Here is a 17,700-nt window from a genome sequence, read left to right as displayed (position 1 = left end):
AAAAAAACAACGACTGTATTCCCGTCGGGAAAAAACAACACATTAGGGTCGGTAGATTTCTCGAGATGCCGTATTTTCTTACTAAGCAGAGCTTACGTCTTTTGGCGTTTGTAAAGTGGAGTTTTATACTATTTTAAAGAAAATTTAAAAAAAAAAAACACAACGTATAGCTTACATTTCAAGTAAAATTTCGTTATAAATTAAGTTATGTATTGCACTATAATTGTAAAAATAAATTGCATTAGTAAATTGAATATAATATTTGATTCATTCTATTAAAAAACATTTGCCGTTCTAAGATCCTTGCGAGTTATAAGTTTGCCATTACTCCATCAATGTTTGCATGGCATGAAATTACTCAAACTGTTTAAACTTAGGCCCTTAAGCATTCCACATAACAGCCAATCCTAACTTAATTAATCATTCAAAATCTCAAAAGTTTTTTTTTTTAAACCTAAGTGGAGCTAGGCAGTATGCCTATTAATATAAAATCAGATAAATTATTGTCTAAGGATTTTTAAACTAATTTATTATCCGTCGCTCCTATGCTAGGCTTCTAAGATTATACATTAATAAAACTATCCAGTTACTGTTTTCATTGATAATTCTAAAAACCTTGTTACTATGTATTTTTATCAGGGGCGGCTCTTCGACTTGTCAGCAATTGCAATTCTAATCCCTTGTATGCCACTACATAAATTATATTGGAGCTGTAGCAGTTATAATTTTCAACTTAGCCTGGAACACATCGCAGACAACTTTCAGGTATGTTGTTCTTGGTTGGTTCGGCGAGCTCTCACACTGTAGTTCTATTTTCCCAGATGTTAGTATCAATATGTGAAACCAGCCATATTACTATGCTACTTGACCGGTGATGCATCCTAAATTGACCGATTTCCTTCCACTTCGGTAGAAAGTTAATACAATTTTGGACTTCTGGTGCACAACAAAACATTTTACCCGGACTTGTTTCTGCCAATCTTCCCTAGTACCTGGCAGCAGAGGTTGTAGGATTGGGCTTAATTAGCTGGATTGATTAAAGATTGGCTTAATTAGCTGGCTTAATTAAGGCTTGGCTTAACTAGCTGGCTTGATTAATCTTAACGTGTTGTTACCATTTTTAAAAATGACTAGACTACCCGGTCATCCCTTGGATAACCTTGGATAACTGTGGGTTTTGGGGGTCATCCATGAAAAAACATCAAGTCTGTCTCTTATCGTCACAAAAAACCAGACCCCACATTAAAAAAAAACTTTTTTTTATCTTTTAAAAACACCGATTTCGGCTGAGCATTGGTCTGACCACACTATCCCTTCATATACTGACATAACAGATGATGTACTCAACTCTACTTTACCTGCCCAGTGTCCCGCCAAGTCTCAGACAACATGTTTTTATCGTTTAAAAATACTATTCCGGCCGAACATGTCTCTGACCACAATATCCCTTCATAGGCTTAGGATAAAGAAAATCTACTTCACCTGCCCTGTATCCCGCCAAGTTCAGATAGGCAACTTTATCAATCACATCTAAAAAAGAAATTGAAATATTTTTTTTAAAAATTGACGTGATGTGTCTAGAACCCGTGCCACCCGCATGAAAGCCTATTACACTATCAACTTAGCTATTTAGACTCGTGACGTCACTGATGTTTTTTATGGTATATTTTAATACTTTGAGTCTCCCTATGCAACTTGATTTACGCGCATAGGCCAGATCTAGATCTAAGTCTAGCAACATTCATATTAAATTTTATCTTAAATTAGCCAATTCAATAGCTAAACAAACAAAGATTATATAAAATAATAAAGGTCTGAAATAGTGTAGTATATAGAAACTCATTATTATCTAAATCTATATAGAATTATCTATATTCTACGACTGGTTTGCTTAAGTCTAGTTTTTGCGTAGCTCTTGCTAGATCTAAATTAGACCTATTCTAGATCTAGATAGATAAATCACAAAGATTTATATCAAGTATTTAAGGACTAAAATAGTTTAATAAATAAACTAAAAAATGTATTATGATTTCAAAATGGACTGTATTTTTACAAGCTTTTATTTAACTCACTTCCTCGACAGTCTGTCTGTCTAGACCGAAACGCCGGAGTGAAAATTCGGAAACTTCTACTTGATCGATACGATTCACACTTGGCACGTGGGTCAAGACATGAAGACAATGCAATCTGAAATTAAATTTGACTTAATTGGATGCCTAATTAAGTTTTTATGAATTAATTAAAATTTGGACCGAATTAATAGGCATGTCTATCCAACCACACCACATCACGTTCAATAGCTGCGCCATCAAGTTCAAATGCTGCGACATCACGTTCAGTAGGCGCGCAATGGTTTTTAGTCATATAATTATAACTCTATTGTAAATAAAACTTGTAAAGTACTTAAAAAAAAATTCATAAAAAAAAACGTTTTAATAACAAGCTTTTATGTAATAGTGCACTAAAAAGTAGAAAATAAATTATAGACTACTATTTAAATAACTAGAAAGAAAAGCGTGGGTGTCTTCCTTAACATTAGTAAAGGTATCCAAAAGATACTAAAGTGACCCACGCTTTTCTTTCTAGTTATTTAAATAGTAGTCTATAATTTATTTTCTACTTTTTAGTGCACTATTACATAAAAGCTTGTTATTAAAACGTTTTTTATGAATTTTTTTAACTAATTAATCTTAGGTTTGACATAAAATCTAGATCTAGATCTATAAATAACATTCTTGGCCGCCTGATATTTAGATATACAAATAGCTTTCTTAGACATATTGTAGAGCTAGAGAAATTTATTGTAAAACTAAATGAAAAAGACAGTTGAAATTTGATATAAGTGTTGGAACGTAATAAATACAGCAAACGGATGTATTGTTAATGTTATAGCCGACAGAAAATTAGCTTTAGAACGCGTTAAATATTGGAAAAGGGAACACACTCTTCTTCGATAGAAGCCGCCATTTTATTGTACTAAAAAGTAAACAAATCATGTGCCGTCACTATTCAGTCAAAATAAAGCTATTGTTTGAAACTAGTGCAACAATTTTTTTTTTTATCCAACGAGTGAGAAATTTGTTATCTTATTTACAGGATTCATTACATCATCTCCACATCATTTTTTGGAATTTGGATTTTCCCTATAAAAAATCCCTCCTGGACCTGATCAAAAGGTATTCTAACAGTCATTCTAACTGTATAGTTTTGTATATTTAATGTTAAGTAATTAACCTATTTTCTAGAAAATTAGTAACATATATCAAATAGATGGGCTTATGAATGCTCGTTTCATAACAACCCCCAATACTGCGATTTATATATATATATTTTTGCTTTATTACTTTGTGAAACGTAATAGATGATCCAAAACTAGTTTACTATTTTAGGAAGTTGTTCTAAAGACACGACGAAAAATTTACCAAATTAGATTGTACCTTTTCAAACCACCGTTTAAATTGTTTTAAGTTTATTCCCTTTATATCCCCTCCTGCTCCATAAAAAGCTTATGCCTTGGAAACTTCGTCAAATAGCCGTAAAACTTAAGACTTGAAAAATCCAGCCTCAACCATTTCTTTTCGAAATATTGCCTTCGTGACTTTTTGCTCTCCAAAATTCCTCTCTCCCAAAGGACTACATACTAACTTAGTATGTTACAATCTTCTTTCTGATGGTGTTCTCTATCCATCACTTTTTGAATTTGCTCCTGTTTTTAAGCCATGGAGTAAAACAGACTTCATTTCTGTGCTAAAGATCATGGGTTGCTTTTTATTGACAATGCATATGAACTTACATCGAATTTCTAAAAGCATTTTATCGTAGCTGATTCACATCTTAACTTCATGGTGAGCGTCACTAACATTTGAACGTTTGTTGTTGCTGCTGTTGTTGCTTTTTGTTTTTGTTCTTTAATCAGTACAGTATGTTCTGTACTTGTTGTTGTCTATTTGCAAGAAGTAAGTGCCCATCTGCGAAAGAAAACTTTTTGATAAATGTATTTGTCATAGGTGTCACAATTTAGAAACCTTGTCAGTAGAAGCTTCAAACCTATCAAGGGGCCACGAACGCCGCATCGAGAGGACCATCAAACTGGGCCTTGCCTGTCACCACTCCAGCACCCACCCCTGTGTTGCCACCTTGAACGATAAGGACGTGAGTTTAAAGGACACGTGGGAGACGACAATCTTTTGTTGGCTGGCAAAACTTCTGTAAAGCACGTGGATGTTCAGTGCTGAAACACGGCGGGCACCTTTAAGAGTGGATAGCTTGTGGGTAACACAGAATCAAAGGCAAACTTGGAAGTGTATCTGTAAAACGTTTTTTTGATCAGTGGCCATTCTACCTTAGTCATGAATATAATACTGTGCAGGTCATTTCTGGTCATAGACTGACCGTAATTAATGAGTAATACAATTGTTACATGTTACACCATCACTTTTGAGGTCGCCTTATAAAGCAACAAATGTTATATGGATTTTATACACGAAGTGTGTAAGTATGGTTATTATCAACAACTTTAAAAAAAAAATATAATGCAAAATCGTTTGACTTGTTGTTTAATAATTTTGTTCTGAGTTTTGTTACTGTCAAAATTAAAGTGTGAAAACTTATATAAACAAAATAAGTTGTCAAGCACATTATTTATCTTAAGTTTGTGTATAAAACAAATATGTTGTAAAGCACATTATTTATCTTGTGTTTGATGTGTAAAACAAATGTGTTGTTAAGTACATTATTATCATATTTTTGGTTTTGGTAAATAAAATGGCTTGTCATTTTTATAGGAATCTTAGCGATAAATTTAAGTCGTTACACAAACAAACCCTTCTCTAACACTTCTAATAAGACAATGCGGTGCAATTTAAAAGCTCTGTATATTTTGTTGTTTACTTTTATGGTTCCAAAATGTATCGCGATGTCGGAAGGAAGGACTGGAAAACTACCACCAGCGTTATATATATATATATATATATATATATATATATATATATATATATATATATATATATATATATATATATATATATATATATATATATATATATATATACTAGCTGCATACCCGCCACTGCAAATCTTTTTTAAATGTACGAATTTGGGAACATTACAAAACAAAGAAAAACAGAACAAAAACACAACCACAACACAACACTAACACAACCACAACACAACCACAACACAACCACAACACAGTCACAACACATCCACAACACAACCACAACACAACCACAACACAACCACAACACAACCACAACACAACCACAACATTGGAATCACCACCGAACAACACGCTTTCCTAGGCGCCCGCGCCCAACTAGAGCCTTTCCGGCATACAAAACAAACAAAAACACAATACAAACACAAACACAAACAAAACACAAACAAAACACAACAACAACACAACCACAGCACAACCACAACACAACCATGTCTGTATTTAAATACATTTCATTTTATCGTTAATAAAAAAAAACAGAAAATAACTGCCTGTATTGAAACACCGATCTCTCGTCAATGGAAAAACTTGGAGAACAAAATAAAACGACAAACTAATCTATTCAAATGTCATTTCCCATCAACTCGAGGATCAGTTAACTCATCAATGAGCTCCCTATGAAAGGGAATATATTCTCCTTGAGCGAATGGCCAGGATTTTAATTTTAGTTAGTCAAACTAAATTTAAATTTTACTTTTTTTGCATTTTTACTTTCTCGTATATACGAAGTATAGAGAAAATATTGTAATCGTGCAAAAAAAAAATCGAGATTTTTACAAATCTCGACGTTTTACATCTCACTGATACGGAAAAACATAATTTTGCAATCTTGTCCGTATGTCTGTGTGTCTGTCTGTGTGTCTGTCTGTCTGTGTGTGTGTAAACACGATAACTTGAGTACCGTTACAGCTAGGTTGATGAAATTTCATATATATGTATTTTATCAAAATTGTAGATCCGTATCAACTTTTGAGCAATTTCCGATAACCGGAAGTGGTACTTTTCCTACTTTGAAATTTTCAAAAGCCTATAACTTGAGTACTATTTCAGATAGATAAACGAAATTTCACACGTAAGTAAAAAATCTAATTCTCTACATTCTGTTAAATTTTGAGTCATTTCCGTTGAACGGAAGTAGTAATTTACGCTACTTCCGATTTCTCAAAAAACTAATGTAAATTTTTAAAGTACTAATAATATTGCGCACTATTATGCACTTTTTTATTTAGCGTTCACTTGGTGTGCAATTCTTTTGTCTACGAGATTTTATTCTATTTTTAAAACTTTAAGTATTTAAAATGAATTAAAAATCATGTCTATAGTCCGAGTTCCCATCCCCTGTTATTTTATATAAAAATATTCGAGAAAGTTTAGGGGAGATCACTCCCGGTTTATTTAAAGTTGCGATTTATTATTATTATTTGTTTTTGAATTTTCTTAATATAATAGAAAATCAAATATATAATATATAGAAATCACATAAAATAGGATCATATGTAGAAATGTTTTTCTAACTAAAGGGGTAATAATATCGGTCGCTTAAACCCAAAAGTCCTGAGTGGGGACCCTGGGGTAGATTAGGCCAAATACAAACAACTGCTGTCTTGTAGTTTGTTCTTTGATAGACAAAGCCAATGGAAGAAAAGGTTCCCAGAAAGAAGCGCAACGGAAAAAAGCGCAAACGGAAAAAAGCGCAAAGAGAAAAAAAGCGCAAACAGAAAAAACACAACGAAAAATGTGCATAAGAGAAATTTAGCACAAAGACCATATGGACTAGATGACACATTTATAAATGACTGTTAGGGCTTCTGTGAGAGTGTCGTGTTTGATCACGTGATCAACTACCATTTAAAGCATACCACTACCATGTGCATTCCCATCACCACGATACAGGCGATAATCACTTTACACAATGCCTATTATTTTCCTGGTCAATAATTATTCAACTACAATTCTGGTATAAATAAACATAAAAATATCCTTGATATCGACATTACACGAAGTATTTCTCACATTCTCCCTAGTCCAAACTATCTAGCTTGCATACCATAGCCACCCGTTCCAATTGCAAAACTTCACTCTCTTTCATCCGCGTCATTAAACATGCATTAGTCATATCTCTCGCAACAACATTCATTCGCACCAAAATACCCTGATAAAACACACATCATAACAATGATGTATTTAATATTATTTCATTATGACGCACCTGCCTACCTACCTACCTACCTACCTACCTACCTACCTACCTACCTACCTACCTACCTACCTACCTACCTACCTACCTACCTACCTACCTACCTACCTACCTACCTACCTACCTACCTACCTACCTACCTACCTACCTACCTACCTACCTACCTACCTACCTACCTACCTACCTACCTACCTACCTACCTACCTACCTACCTACCTACCTACCTACCTACCTACCTACCTACCTACCTACCTACCTACCTACCTACCTACCTACCTACCTACCTACCTACCTACCTACCTACCTACCTACCTACCTACCTACCTACCTACCTACCTACCTAGCTACCTAGCTAACTAGCTACCTAGCTACCTAGCTACCTAGCTACCTAGCTACCTAGCTACCTAGATACCTACCTACCTACCTACCTACCGACCTACCTACCAACCTACCTACCTACCTACCTACCTACCTACCTACCTACCTACCTACCTACCTACCTACCTACCTACCTACCTACCTACCTACCTACCTACCTACCTACCTACCTACCTACCTACCTACCTACCTACCTACCTACCTACCTACCTACCTACCTATCTGCCTGCCTGCCTGCCTACCTACCTACCTACCTACCTACCTACCTACCTACCTACCTACCTACCTACCTACCTGCCTTACTACCTGCCTACCTGCCTGCCTACCTGCCTACTTACCTAGCTGCCTACCTGCCTACCTTCCTACCTGCCTACTTACCTACCTACCTACCTGCCTACCCGCCTACCTGCCTGCCTGCCTGCCAATATACCTACCTGCCTACCTGCCTACCTGCCTACCCATCTATCTAATTACCTCATATATATATATATATATATATATATATATATATATATATATATATATATATATACATATATATACATATATATATATATGGGTAGGTGGGTAAGTGGGTGGGTAGGTTGTTAGGTGGGTATGTGGGTTGATAGTTAGGTAGGTGGTTGGGTGTATGTGTAGATGATATAGATTATGCACATTTCCATTTTGCTAGCTTAGTAACAGTGTTACAAAACTCGAAAATTCAAACTGGTTGGCGTAAGGTTAGTTCATTGATCCTATTGAGCCCTACATTACATAGTTAATCTGTTTAACAATGTAGATGCCATTGGAGTAGGTGTAAGTCAAAGCATGATGTAATTCTAAAACTTCATCTCTCTTTGTTTCTTTATTAAAAGGTTATGGAAGGTTTTTTACTGAAATGTTTACCGGACGAATGCAAAATGATATAAACAACCATAGCTCTTCTGTTATATAGGCTACATGCAGTGTTTCTTCCGGAGTTTTTTCTCCGGGAGGGGGGATTTTCGGGGGGAGGGGGTCAACATTTTTCGGGGGGGGGGGGGGGGCGGACACTGGTGAAAGTGTATGTTTACTTTATAAATTCCATTTCGTTCAAAGGGGGGGGGGGGTGGCGGGGCGGTAAAAGAGATGCCTGGAAGAAACTCTGGCTTTATGCAGCCCATTATGCTGTTCAGTAGGCCTACATGTTTTGGTTGGGGTTAGGATTGTTAAATTAAGTATTCGCATAGATTTAGAGTAGCGTCCCTTTTGTTTACATGTTTTCATTACCCTTCAAACAATAGTCTATTTTAGTTATATTGAGATTAAAGAATGTAAATAAATAGTACACACAATTCTGTAGAATAGGAACGATTGGGGTGGAAGTAACATATAGCGCAGGAAATTTAGAGGTTAGTTAGGTAATAATAAATGGTGGGGTTAGGAAAGTTAGGGGGTCCATTCTCTAATAGGCAGTCTATGTCTCTTTCGTAATTTCGTGTTGGTTTATTGTCGACCCTGTCCTTACCTCACATCATAACAGTTGGGTGACGCTTACCGTGTAATGTTAAAACAAATAGCATGAAAATGAGTTAGTTCGAAGTGAGTTTTCATACAAGCTCAACGCACTAATTAAGGTTGTCGCAAAATATAACATATATGTAACATAATTATGTCAATGATGTCAATGAATTTTCACTAAAAAAAAAAGATATCTATTACAGTTTACGAAACTAACGAACTTCGCCGATACTTTTTAGGTGGGTAGGTGGGTAAGTGGGTAGGTGGGTAGGTGGGTAAGTGGGTAGGTGGGTAGGTAGGTAGGTAGGTAGGTAGGTAGGTAGGTAGGTAGGTAGGTGTGTAGGTGGGTATGTAGGTGGGTAAGTGTGTAGGTGGGTAGGTGGGTAGGTGGGTAGTAGGTAAGTAGGTAGGTGCTTCATGATGTGAAATAATATTAAATACATAATTGTTATTTTGGTGCGAGTGAATGTTGGTGCGAGAGATATGACGAATGCATGTTTGATGATGCGGATGAAAGAGAGTGAAGTTTTGCCATAGGAACGGGTAGTTATGGTATGCACGCTAGATAGTTCGGACTAGGGAGAATGTGAGAGATACTTCGTGTAATGTCGATAGTTTTATGTTTATTTATACGAGAATAGTAGTTGAATAATTATTGACCAAGAAAATAATAGACATTATCGCCTGTATCGTGGTGATGGGAATGCACATGGTAGTGGTATACTTTAAATGGTAGTAGATCACGTGATCAAACACGACACTCTCACAGCAGCCCTAACAGTTATGGATAAATGTGTCATCTAGTCGATATAGGTAATTGTGCTAAATTTCTCTTTTGCACATTTTTCGTTGTGTTTTTTCTGGTTGCGCATTTTTCTGTTTGCGCTTTTTTCTGTTTGCGCTTTTTTCCGTTTGCGCTTTTTTCTGTGTGCGCTTTTTTCTGTTTGCGCTTTTTTCCGTTTGCGCTTTTTTCTGTTTGCGCTTTTTTTCGTTTGCGTTTTTTTCCGTTACGCTTTTATGTTTTGCGCTTTGTTCCTTTGCGCTTTTTTCCATTGCGCTTCTTTCTGGTCACCGGAAGAAAATCCAGAATGAAAAGTTGGCTGATAATAAAGTCAACGGTTTATATGGCGCCAAACAGGTAGACGAGTAATAACGTTGGAGAAAATCCCATCCAACATTATGATAAAGGACGAAGGACACGAAAAAACTAATCCATGGATAAGATCTTATAATTAGATATGAAATTTCGTACACTTAACTGAAGCAGTACTTACGCAACTATGTAACAGAAATAAAGTACCACTTCCAGTGACCAGAAATCTTTCACAAGTTGGGAAAAAAATTGCGCACAGAATCTAAAATTTATAAAAACAATTTCGTGGATTTTATAAAAGCGAAACTCAATCAATTTGGCTTTTGAGTATCTGAAAGTAGAGTAGATATAAATTTAGTATACCGATTAAAACGGATAAAATTTCAATTTCATTATTTGCCGCGATTACCATACTTGTTCTATACTCTGTATACGAGAAAGTGATTAGTAGGAAATTGGCCTAGATAATGAAATTATTTTTAAAATTATATTTATACTGGAGTATGCACTTGTTTCTTTTCGTAAAACGTCATCAAATTATGTTTAGCATTTTTAAAGCTTGCGCATATCCAATATGGCGATTTTTAAGAGAATTTCCACACTTAACTATAAACCAGCCTTTAGGAATTTAAAAATGGTTTGTTAGATTATATTTTAACATGTGCGAATGTATTAAGTTTCAAAATATTCATCCATATATATTATACGTATATATAAATCATTCTTACATGCACAAATATATATATATATTAGACTTCCGATGTACTGATAGATACATGACATACTGATAGATGACTAATACTTCGACAGATACCTGATATACATGATACGAGATGGATGACATTTTAACAAATAGACTACCTGACTTCCTGACGAAATACCTGACGCAGTGTCACTTGACAAATATTTGACTGACCCGCGTTTAGTAACTTTTCTCAAAAATCAGATCTTGTCAATGTGGTAATATAAACCAATCTTTTCAAGTAAAGCAGAATTACCCTGCAACCACCAAGAAACCTAGGACCACATCAGAACGTCGTGAGTCTGGTTGTAGCTTTTCTTTCGTGGTCGTCCTCTACTGACACATCATGGGCAGTGAGTGGTCTAGAGAAGGGTACTTCCATCAAAACAAACGTTTCAAACCTGACAACGACCACACAATATTGAATGTAGACAACCTTGATAGCTCAGGCGAAAGTAGTACCGAGCACGGTTTGGTAGGTTATCACTTTAGTAAAACAGATTTAAAACGTGTCTGGTGGATCAAATGGAGTGTCTCTGATTTCTGTTTCGTACTCGTATTCATGTTAGAAATAGTGTCTGTGTTTCTGTGTGTGTGCATTGTGTAACGTTGTGTCTGTGTGTGTGTGATTGAGAGTGTGTGAGAGAGAGAGTGTGTGTTGTGTGTGGCACTGTGAGATGATCACCTTATCAACATTATACGATGTGCTCTTGGCTCAGACACATTCGAGCAGGGAGACATTTCACATATTTTAGCCCAGTAACTGAACCCGAGGTCTAGAGCTGACAGTCCTAGTCGCTGCCACTCGGCCACGCCGGTTCAGTCTTAAGGACAGCTCTAAAACGTTGAGAGATTGCATCTTAATGCACTATAATTTTAGTTCATTAAACCTTTAACCCCCTTAAGATTCTACTAACCCGTGACGCCGTCCAGTTTACAGATGCTGACTGGAGCCGTCTACCTTACCTGGTTTTGGTTCAAGTCTTCCAACACCTGGACAACCCAGACAGGTACCACGCTGCTCTCACGTGTAAATCCTGGCTACTGCCACTCTCAAGTCCAGTCTTGTGGCGCACGGGACACTTCAAGTTAAATACCAAATATGATAAATATTTGCTCACTTTCATGAGACGGACGGGGAAATCTTTGCTGCACATTAGAGCCGATTGTGCAGGTTACATACTTTTTTATTTTATTTTCAATCAATTTATATTTATATACAAATTTAAGAACCAAAATGACTAAAACGAAATACCAATTCTATTACAGCGCAGAAAGCTGGAGACATCAGCTATAGCATAAGATTCTTGTACCAGTTTATCGAAGCTCTACTGACCACCAACAACCAACAACTTGTCACTCTCAGCCTGACCGACATGAAGATGTTGAAATTATCCTCCGTCCACCACAAGTGGGAGGTGGTCGAACAACTGGCCCTTCTGATAGAAAATCAGCGAAATCTTCAAGTACTGGATCTCAGCCACGCTGAATTAAATATCGAAGAAGGTTGGTAAAGCTGATGTAAACGCTGGTCTAAAACAAACTAATATTAAAAAATTATATTCGCATGCCAGCACTACCACAGCCACCAAATAGTAAATGCTTATTGCAACAACGAAACAGGTCTCCGGCTGCTAGAAGCTGCAGCCAGCCATCGGTGCCACAAGACCATCCACACCCTGGACATTAACCGACTCATTATACAAAAGGAGTCAGAGGATGTCAGCACTGATAAAAAATTACATCGTTGCATGTCCCGTTTTAGCAACTTATCAGGTATGTTTTGTTTCTTCAAGTTTTATCAAGATATTTTCTTTTGAATTATTTGTTTGCCTGTAGAGTTGTATACATGTTGGGGTCGACACAGCTGAATGAAATCCTCTTTTTCCATATTTAACATCCATAATATAGGCCTACTTAGAAATATGAAAACTTTGAGAATATTGGTTTTTGGACTAGAGAAGTAATATTCATATTTTGTGGACTTTGTGGGAATTAAGACAAAGCAGCTCTTTTTAAATTTTTTTCGAATTCAAACCTGAAATATTTAGAGTTTCTTTGAACCACAACAAACAACTGCATATATAGACACAATAATCCGAACTACAACACGTCGAACAACATCACACCGAACCAAAGCACACCAAAGCACACCGAACCACAACACACTAAACAACAACACACTAAACCAGAAAACACTGAACCACAACACACCAAACCACAATACACCGAACCAGAACATGCCAAACCAAAACACACCAAACCGCAACACAAAAAACCGTCACACATCTAAATGTTACTGCCAGAACTGAACTCACTCCCAACTTTCAGACTTGAAACTCTGCAATATCTACATGTCAGACGAGCTGCTGTACGTGCTAGCTAAGACAGCCAGCCATAGTCTGCGATTAATCTCTATTATAGAGGAGTATGACAGATTTCACCATCCTCCAGCTACCAGTGGAGCCTGGCAGTATCTGAAGTCTGCTTGTCCAAACCTCAACGTTGAACTTTTCATCAACCCAAGAACGGTGAGCTCACCAAGCAGCTGGTCCCCGTTAGGCTGATAGCTAAAAGATCAAAAATTTCTTCAAGCCACACTGACATCAGCACGCAGACATCACACCTATTTCATACACAATTTTAGTCCATTTTATTTGCTTATATATTAACAATTTTGTCCATGGAACTATATAAATTATACATAAATCAAGATTTTACATATCTTACATACACAAATATACCTCCTATAAATATATGATTGTGAATGACATTCAAACTATCTTCTATTGTCGGACATCAGGTAAATTTCCGACACCATAAAAAGATCCACCAAAGTGATTGTCTTGGGTTTTAATAATTTACTAGACTATTTTTGAATACCCGTGTGTTTCGTGGATCATCCATACATGGCGTTACGTTTGTTTAACGATTTTTACCATTGTCTTCCCACTGTCACACATCTTCACAAAAAGCTAGACCTCATATTTCAAAAAGACGTCACACCAAAGACATGTTTTTGTCTTTTAAAAACACCAATTTCGGCTGAGCATAGGTCTAACTACACTATCCTTTCATATGCTGAGGTCACAGGTCAACTCTACCTGATCCGTGTCCCACTAAGTCCCGACAGGCAAGTTTATCATTCACATCTATAAAACAAAATTGAAAAAAAAATGTAACATGATGTGTCACGAACCCGTACCAGCCGCGTGGTAACTATTACACTATCATCTCAGCTAGCTTGTCACTTCCGAATAGGTCCCAAATTAGTGGGATAGTCAGCGTAAGAAACTTGAGTTACGCGAATAGGCCTTATTATTTCAGATCTCATCATATTCCACATTAGTCAATTCCATAGCTAAACAAAGATTTATATAAAATAATTAAAGCCTAAAATAGTTTAGTATAGAAACTGATTATTGACATAGGTTCTACATCTAGATAGAGTTAGATCTAGATTTAGACCGATCTAGGTCTTGAATCTACGCCTGCCTTAAATCTAGTTTTTCCGTAGCTCTAGATCAGGGGTCTCCAAACTACGGCCCGCGGGCCGGATGCGGCCCGCGATGTCCTCTCATCCGGCCCGCGGAGATCTTTTAGTCCAAGGTAAAAACGTTTGTTGGTGATGACTGAAGAACTTTGCCCAGAAAAATAAAAAACATGTCTGGAAGAAACTGGCCCCCGAACTGAAATTTGTTAGTTGATGCGGCCCTCGGACTGAAAAGTTTGGAGACCCCTGCTCTAGATAAATTCCTTGTGTTCTCGAATTAGAAAAATTAGATGATATGTGAAGCTAAAAGCAAAGATTTATATCATATATTTAAGGGCTAAAATAGTTTAATAAAGAAACTCAACTATTTTATGTATTTGTATAATAGTTTTTAGTTTTAACTAATCATTTTGGTTTGACATAGATTTTAAATCTAGAATCTACTTTGACTTTCCCTTCCTCTGACAGCTTATGTGTAGATCTTGAGAATTGTAATGTATACTCAAGTTAGAAGAACATTATTCTCTACATAAATACGTAGTTTACAGCTCTACACATAGTGTGATTCTCTCATGTAACCAAACAAACAAACAAAAAAACAAAGCAAAAAGAATTATATACAAACCTGTAGGCAAACTTGAGTTTTATTAGTACTGATAGTACTGGTACTTAGTAGTAGGCCTGCATTGGCCTCTGTGAAAAACCTATCCGTATGGGACCATGACTTGTGTGTTTATTAAGCAGCATATACAAACACAAACGAAAACGAAAACACAAACACAAACACAATGAAAACACAAAGGGAAACGCTAATCCAAACAAAAACACAAGGAAAAACAAGGCGCCAAATTGAACCCCTGGTTCAATTTAGTGAACGATAATAATAGTCCCAGCTTTTCCGCCAACCGAAAAATAGAAGTAAATATAGAGGACATTTAGAAGTGGCTTCTAAACAGTTATTGCTTAAAAATATTAAATAGTAAACAGTACGTTCAGTGTATATATAAACAAAAGGCAGTATTTAAAATATCAGTGTTCTACCTACCACAAAGCACTTTATAAATCCATGCTGTTTATACAAAAAATTTTTCAAACAAAAAAAAGCAACAAAAGAATAAAACCTATCCCCCCCCCCCCCCCCCCCCCATGTAATGTTTTTTTTAAAGAGAAGTAACTGTTTTTCCGTGATCTTTCAACGGAAGTAATTGGCAAATAAAGGAACAAAAATAAGTAATTTCAGACACAATTTAAGATTTTATGAATGTTGATATGTTTTCTTCGATTTTGTTCATTTTAAACGTCGTTAATTGATTGTAAATATAAATGATTAGTTTGGACAATGATTTTTGTTTTACAAAACTATCAATATCAATGTTTTAAATAACTTATTTAGCTAATAAACACTTTAAAAGTATTACACAATAGCGATCACATCGTGTTTGTTATTATATGCATGTCTGTCCGCTGTCCGCCACATACATACATACAGAGACAGAAGAGTCCATTTCAGCTTTATATATTAGAAAGATAATCAGACAAATTATTGTCTAGGTTTTTTTTTTTAATTCACTAATCCATCGCTCCTACGCTAGGCTTCTAACATTAAACAATAATATAACAATCAAGTTAATGTGTTCGTTGATAGTTCTAAAAACCTTTCTACTCTGTATTTCTCAGGGTCGGCGGTACGACTTTATAGCACTTGCAATTCTGACCCCTTGTATGCCACTACATAAATTATATTGGAGCTGTGGCTTATCAAATTTTCACCATTGCCTGGAACACATAACAGACAACTTTCGGGTAAGTCATTCTTGGTTGGTTCGGCGATTTCTCACACTGTAGTTCTATTTTCCCAGATGTTAGTGTATCGATGTGTGAGAGCCAGCCATATTATTATCCTATTTGATTTGTGATGCACCCTAAATTGACCGATTGCCTTCCAATGGTTAATACAATTTTGGACTTAGGAGAACAACCAAACATTTTACCTGGCCTTGTTTCTGCTAATCTCTCCTAGTACCTGACAGCGGAGGTTGTAGGATTGGGCTTAATTAGCTGGCTTAATGAAGGCCTTTCTTAATAAGTTTGCTTGATTTATCTTAACGTGTTGTTACCATTTTTAAAAATGGTTGTACGAATATTTTCTTGGATGTTTTCTGTTGATTAGTGTGAGTGTGTGTCTGTCCGTCTGCATGTGTATCTGTGTGTGTCTGTGTGTGTGTCTGTGTATGTCTGTGTGTGCCTGAGTGTGTCTGAGTGTGCCAGTGTCTGTTTCTGTGTGTCTGTGTGTCTGTGAGTCTGTGTGTCTGTGTGCCTGTGTGTCTGTGAGTCTGTGTGTCTGTGTGCCTGTGTGTCTGTGTGTCTGTGTGTCTGTGTGTCTGTGTGTCTGTGTGTCTGTGTGTCTGTGTGTCTGTGTGTCTGTGTGTCTGTGTGTCTGTGTGTCTGTGTGTCTGTGTGTCTGTGTGTCTGTGTGTCTGTGTGTGTCTTTGTGTGTGTGTCTGAATGTGTGTGCATGTGTGCCTGTGTGCGTGCGTGTGTCTGTGTCTGTGTGTATGCGTGCGTGAATGCGTGTGTGCGTGTGTGTGTAAGGGTGTGTGTGTGTTGATACTGGGTGTAACTGGGTTAGTTCAACTTGTGATTTGTTAACTAATGCAACACAATTATTCATCCAACAAGTGAGAATTTTGTTATCGGTTTTTATAGGATTCATTACGTCATATTAACATCAGTTTTTGGAGTTGGAGTTCTCCCTATGAATATTTCCTCCTGGGCCTAATCAAAAGGTAATTTGATCCTACGGTATTGCTGTCATTCTAACTGTGTAGTGTTACCACACTGCTACCTATTCCTAAAGCACTTTTGTATATTTAAAGTTACGTATTAAACCTATTTTCTATAAAATTAGTAACATGTACCATATAGATTGGCGTATGGTTGCTCGTCACATAACAACCCCCAATACTGCAATATATATATTTTATATATTTTTTGCTTTATTACTTTGTGGAACATAACAGATGATCCAAAACTAATTTACTATTTTAGGAAGTTGTTCTAAAGACACGACGAGAAAATTGACCAAATTAGATTGTTCCTTTTCAAACTACCTTCTAAACTGTTTTAAGTTTCTTCGTTTTTCCCCCTCCGGCTCATTGAAGAGCACAGTGGCGTAGCCAGGATCATCTCAAGGGGGGGGGGGGTTCCAATTTTTACCCGGGGACAAACTTTCGATTTGCACCCCCCCCCCCTCAAACTTTCGATTTGCACCCCCCTCAAACTTTCGATTTGCACCCCCCCTCTCACACTTTCAATTTGC

General features: G+C 36.5%; 1 protein-coding gene across 1 annotated transcript; it reads left to right on the top strand.

Moving 5' to 3' along the window:
- Nucleotides 1–10,719: 10,719 nt before the first annotated feature.
- On the top strand, nt 10,720–17,462 carry LOC131938632 (F-box/LRR-repeat protein 21). The gene is made up of 8 exons (XM_059296738.1): nt 10,720–10,783; nt 11,139–11,363; nt 11,822–12,062; nt 12,158–12,394; nt 12,512–12,664; nt 13,220–13,419; nt 16,059–16,184; nt 17,430–17,462. Exons 2-8 carry the CDS (start codon nt 11,235–11,237, stop codon nt 17,460–17,462), a joined length of 1,119 nt encoding a protein of 372 aa, XP_059152721.1. The 5' UTR covers nt 10,720–10,783; nt 11,139–11,234.
- The last annotated feature ends 238 nt before the right edge of the window (nt 17,463–17,700 follow it).

The sequence above is a fragment of the Physella acuta genome, unplaced genomic scaffold (assembly GCF_028476545.2).
Source record: "Physella acuta isolate Inbredline_101_S28 unplaced genomic scaffold, ASM2847654v3 ptg000254l, whole genome shotgun sequence".
NCBI lineage: Eukaryota > Metazoa > Mollusca > Gastropoda > Physidae > Physella > Physella acuta.
The sequence above is the reverse complement of the archived record's forward strand: the minus strand, read 5'-3'. Positions and strand labels throughout refer to the sequence as shown.

Excerpts from the sequence above, each read along its gene's own strand:
- LOC131938632 (XM_059296738.1), top strand. The coding sequence starts at position 11,235 with ATGGGCAGTGAGTGGTCTAGAGAAGGGTACTTCCATCAAAACAAACGT. Across the intron at positions 11,364-11,821 it reads GTAGTACCGAGCACGGTTTG|TTTACAGATGCTGACTGGAG; the intron begins GTAGGTTATCAC and ends GACGCCGTCCAG. Across the intron at positions 13,420-16,058 it reads TTTTCATCAACCCAAGAACG|GGTCGGCGGTACGACTTTAT; the intron begins GTGAGCTCACCA and ends TGTATTTCTCAG.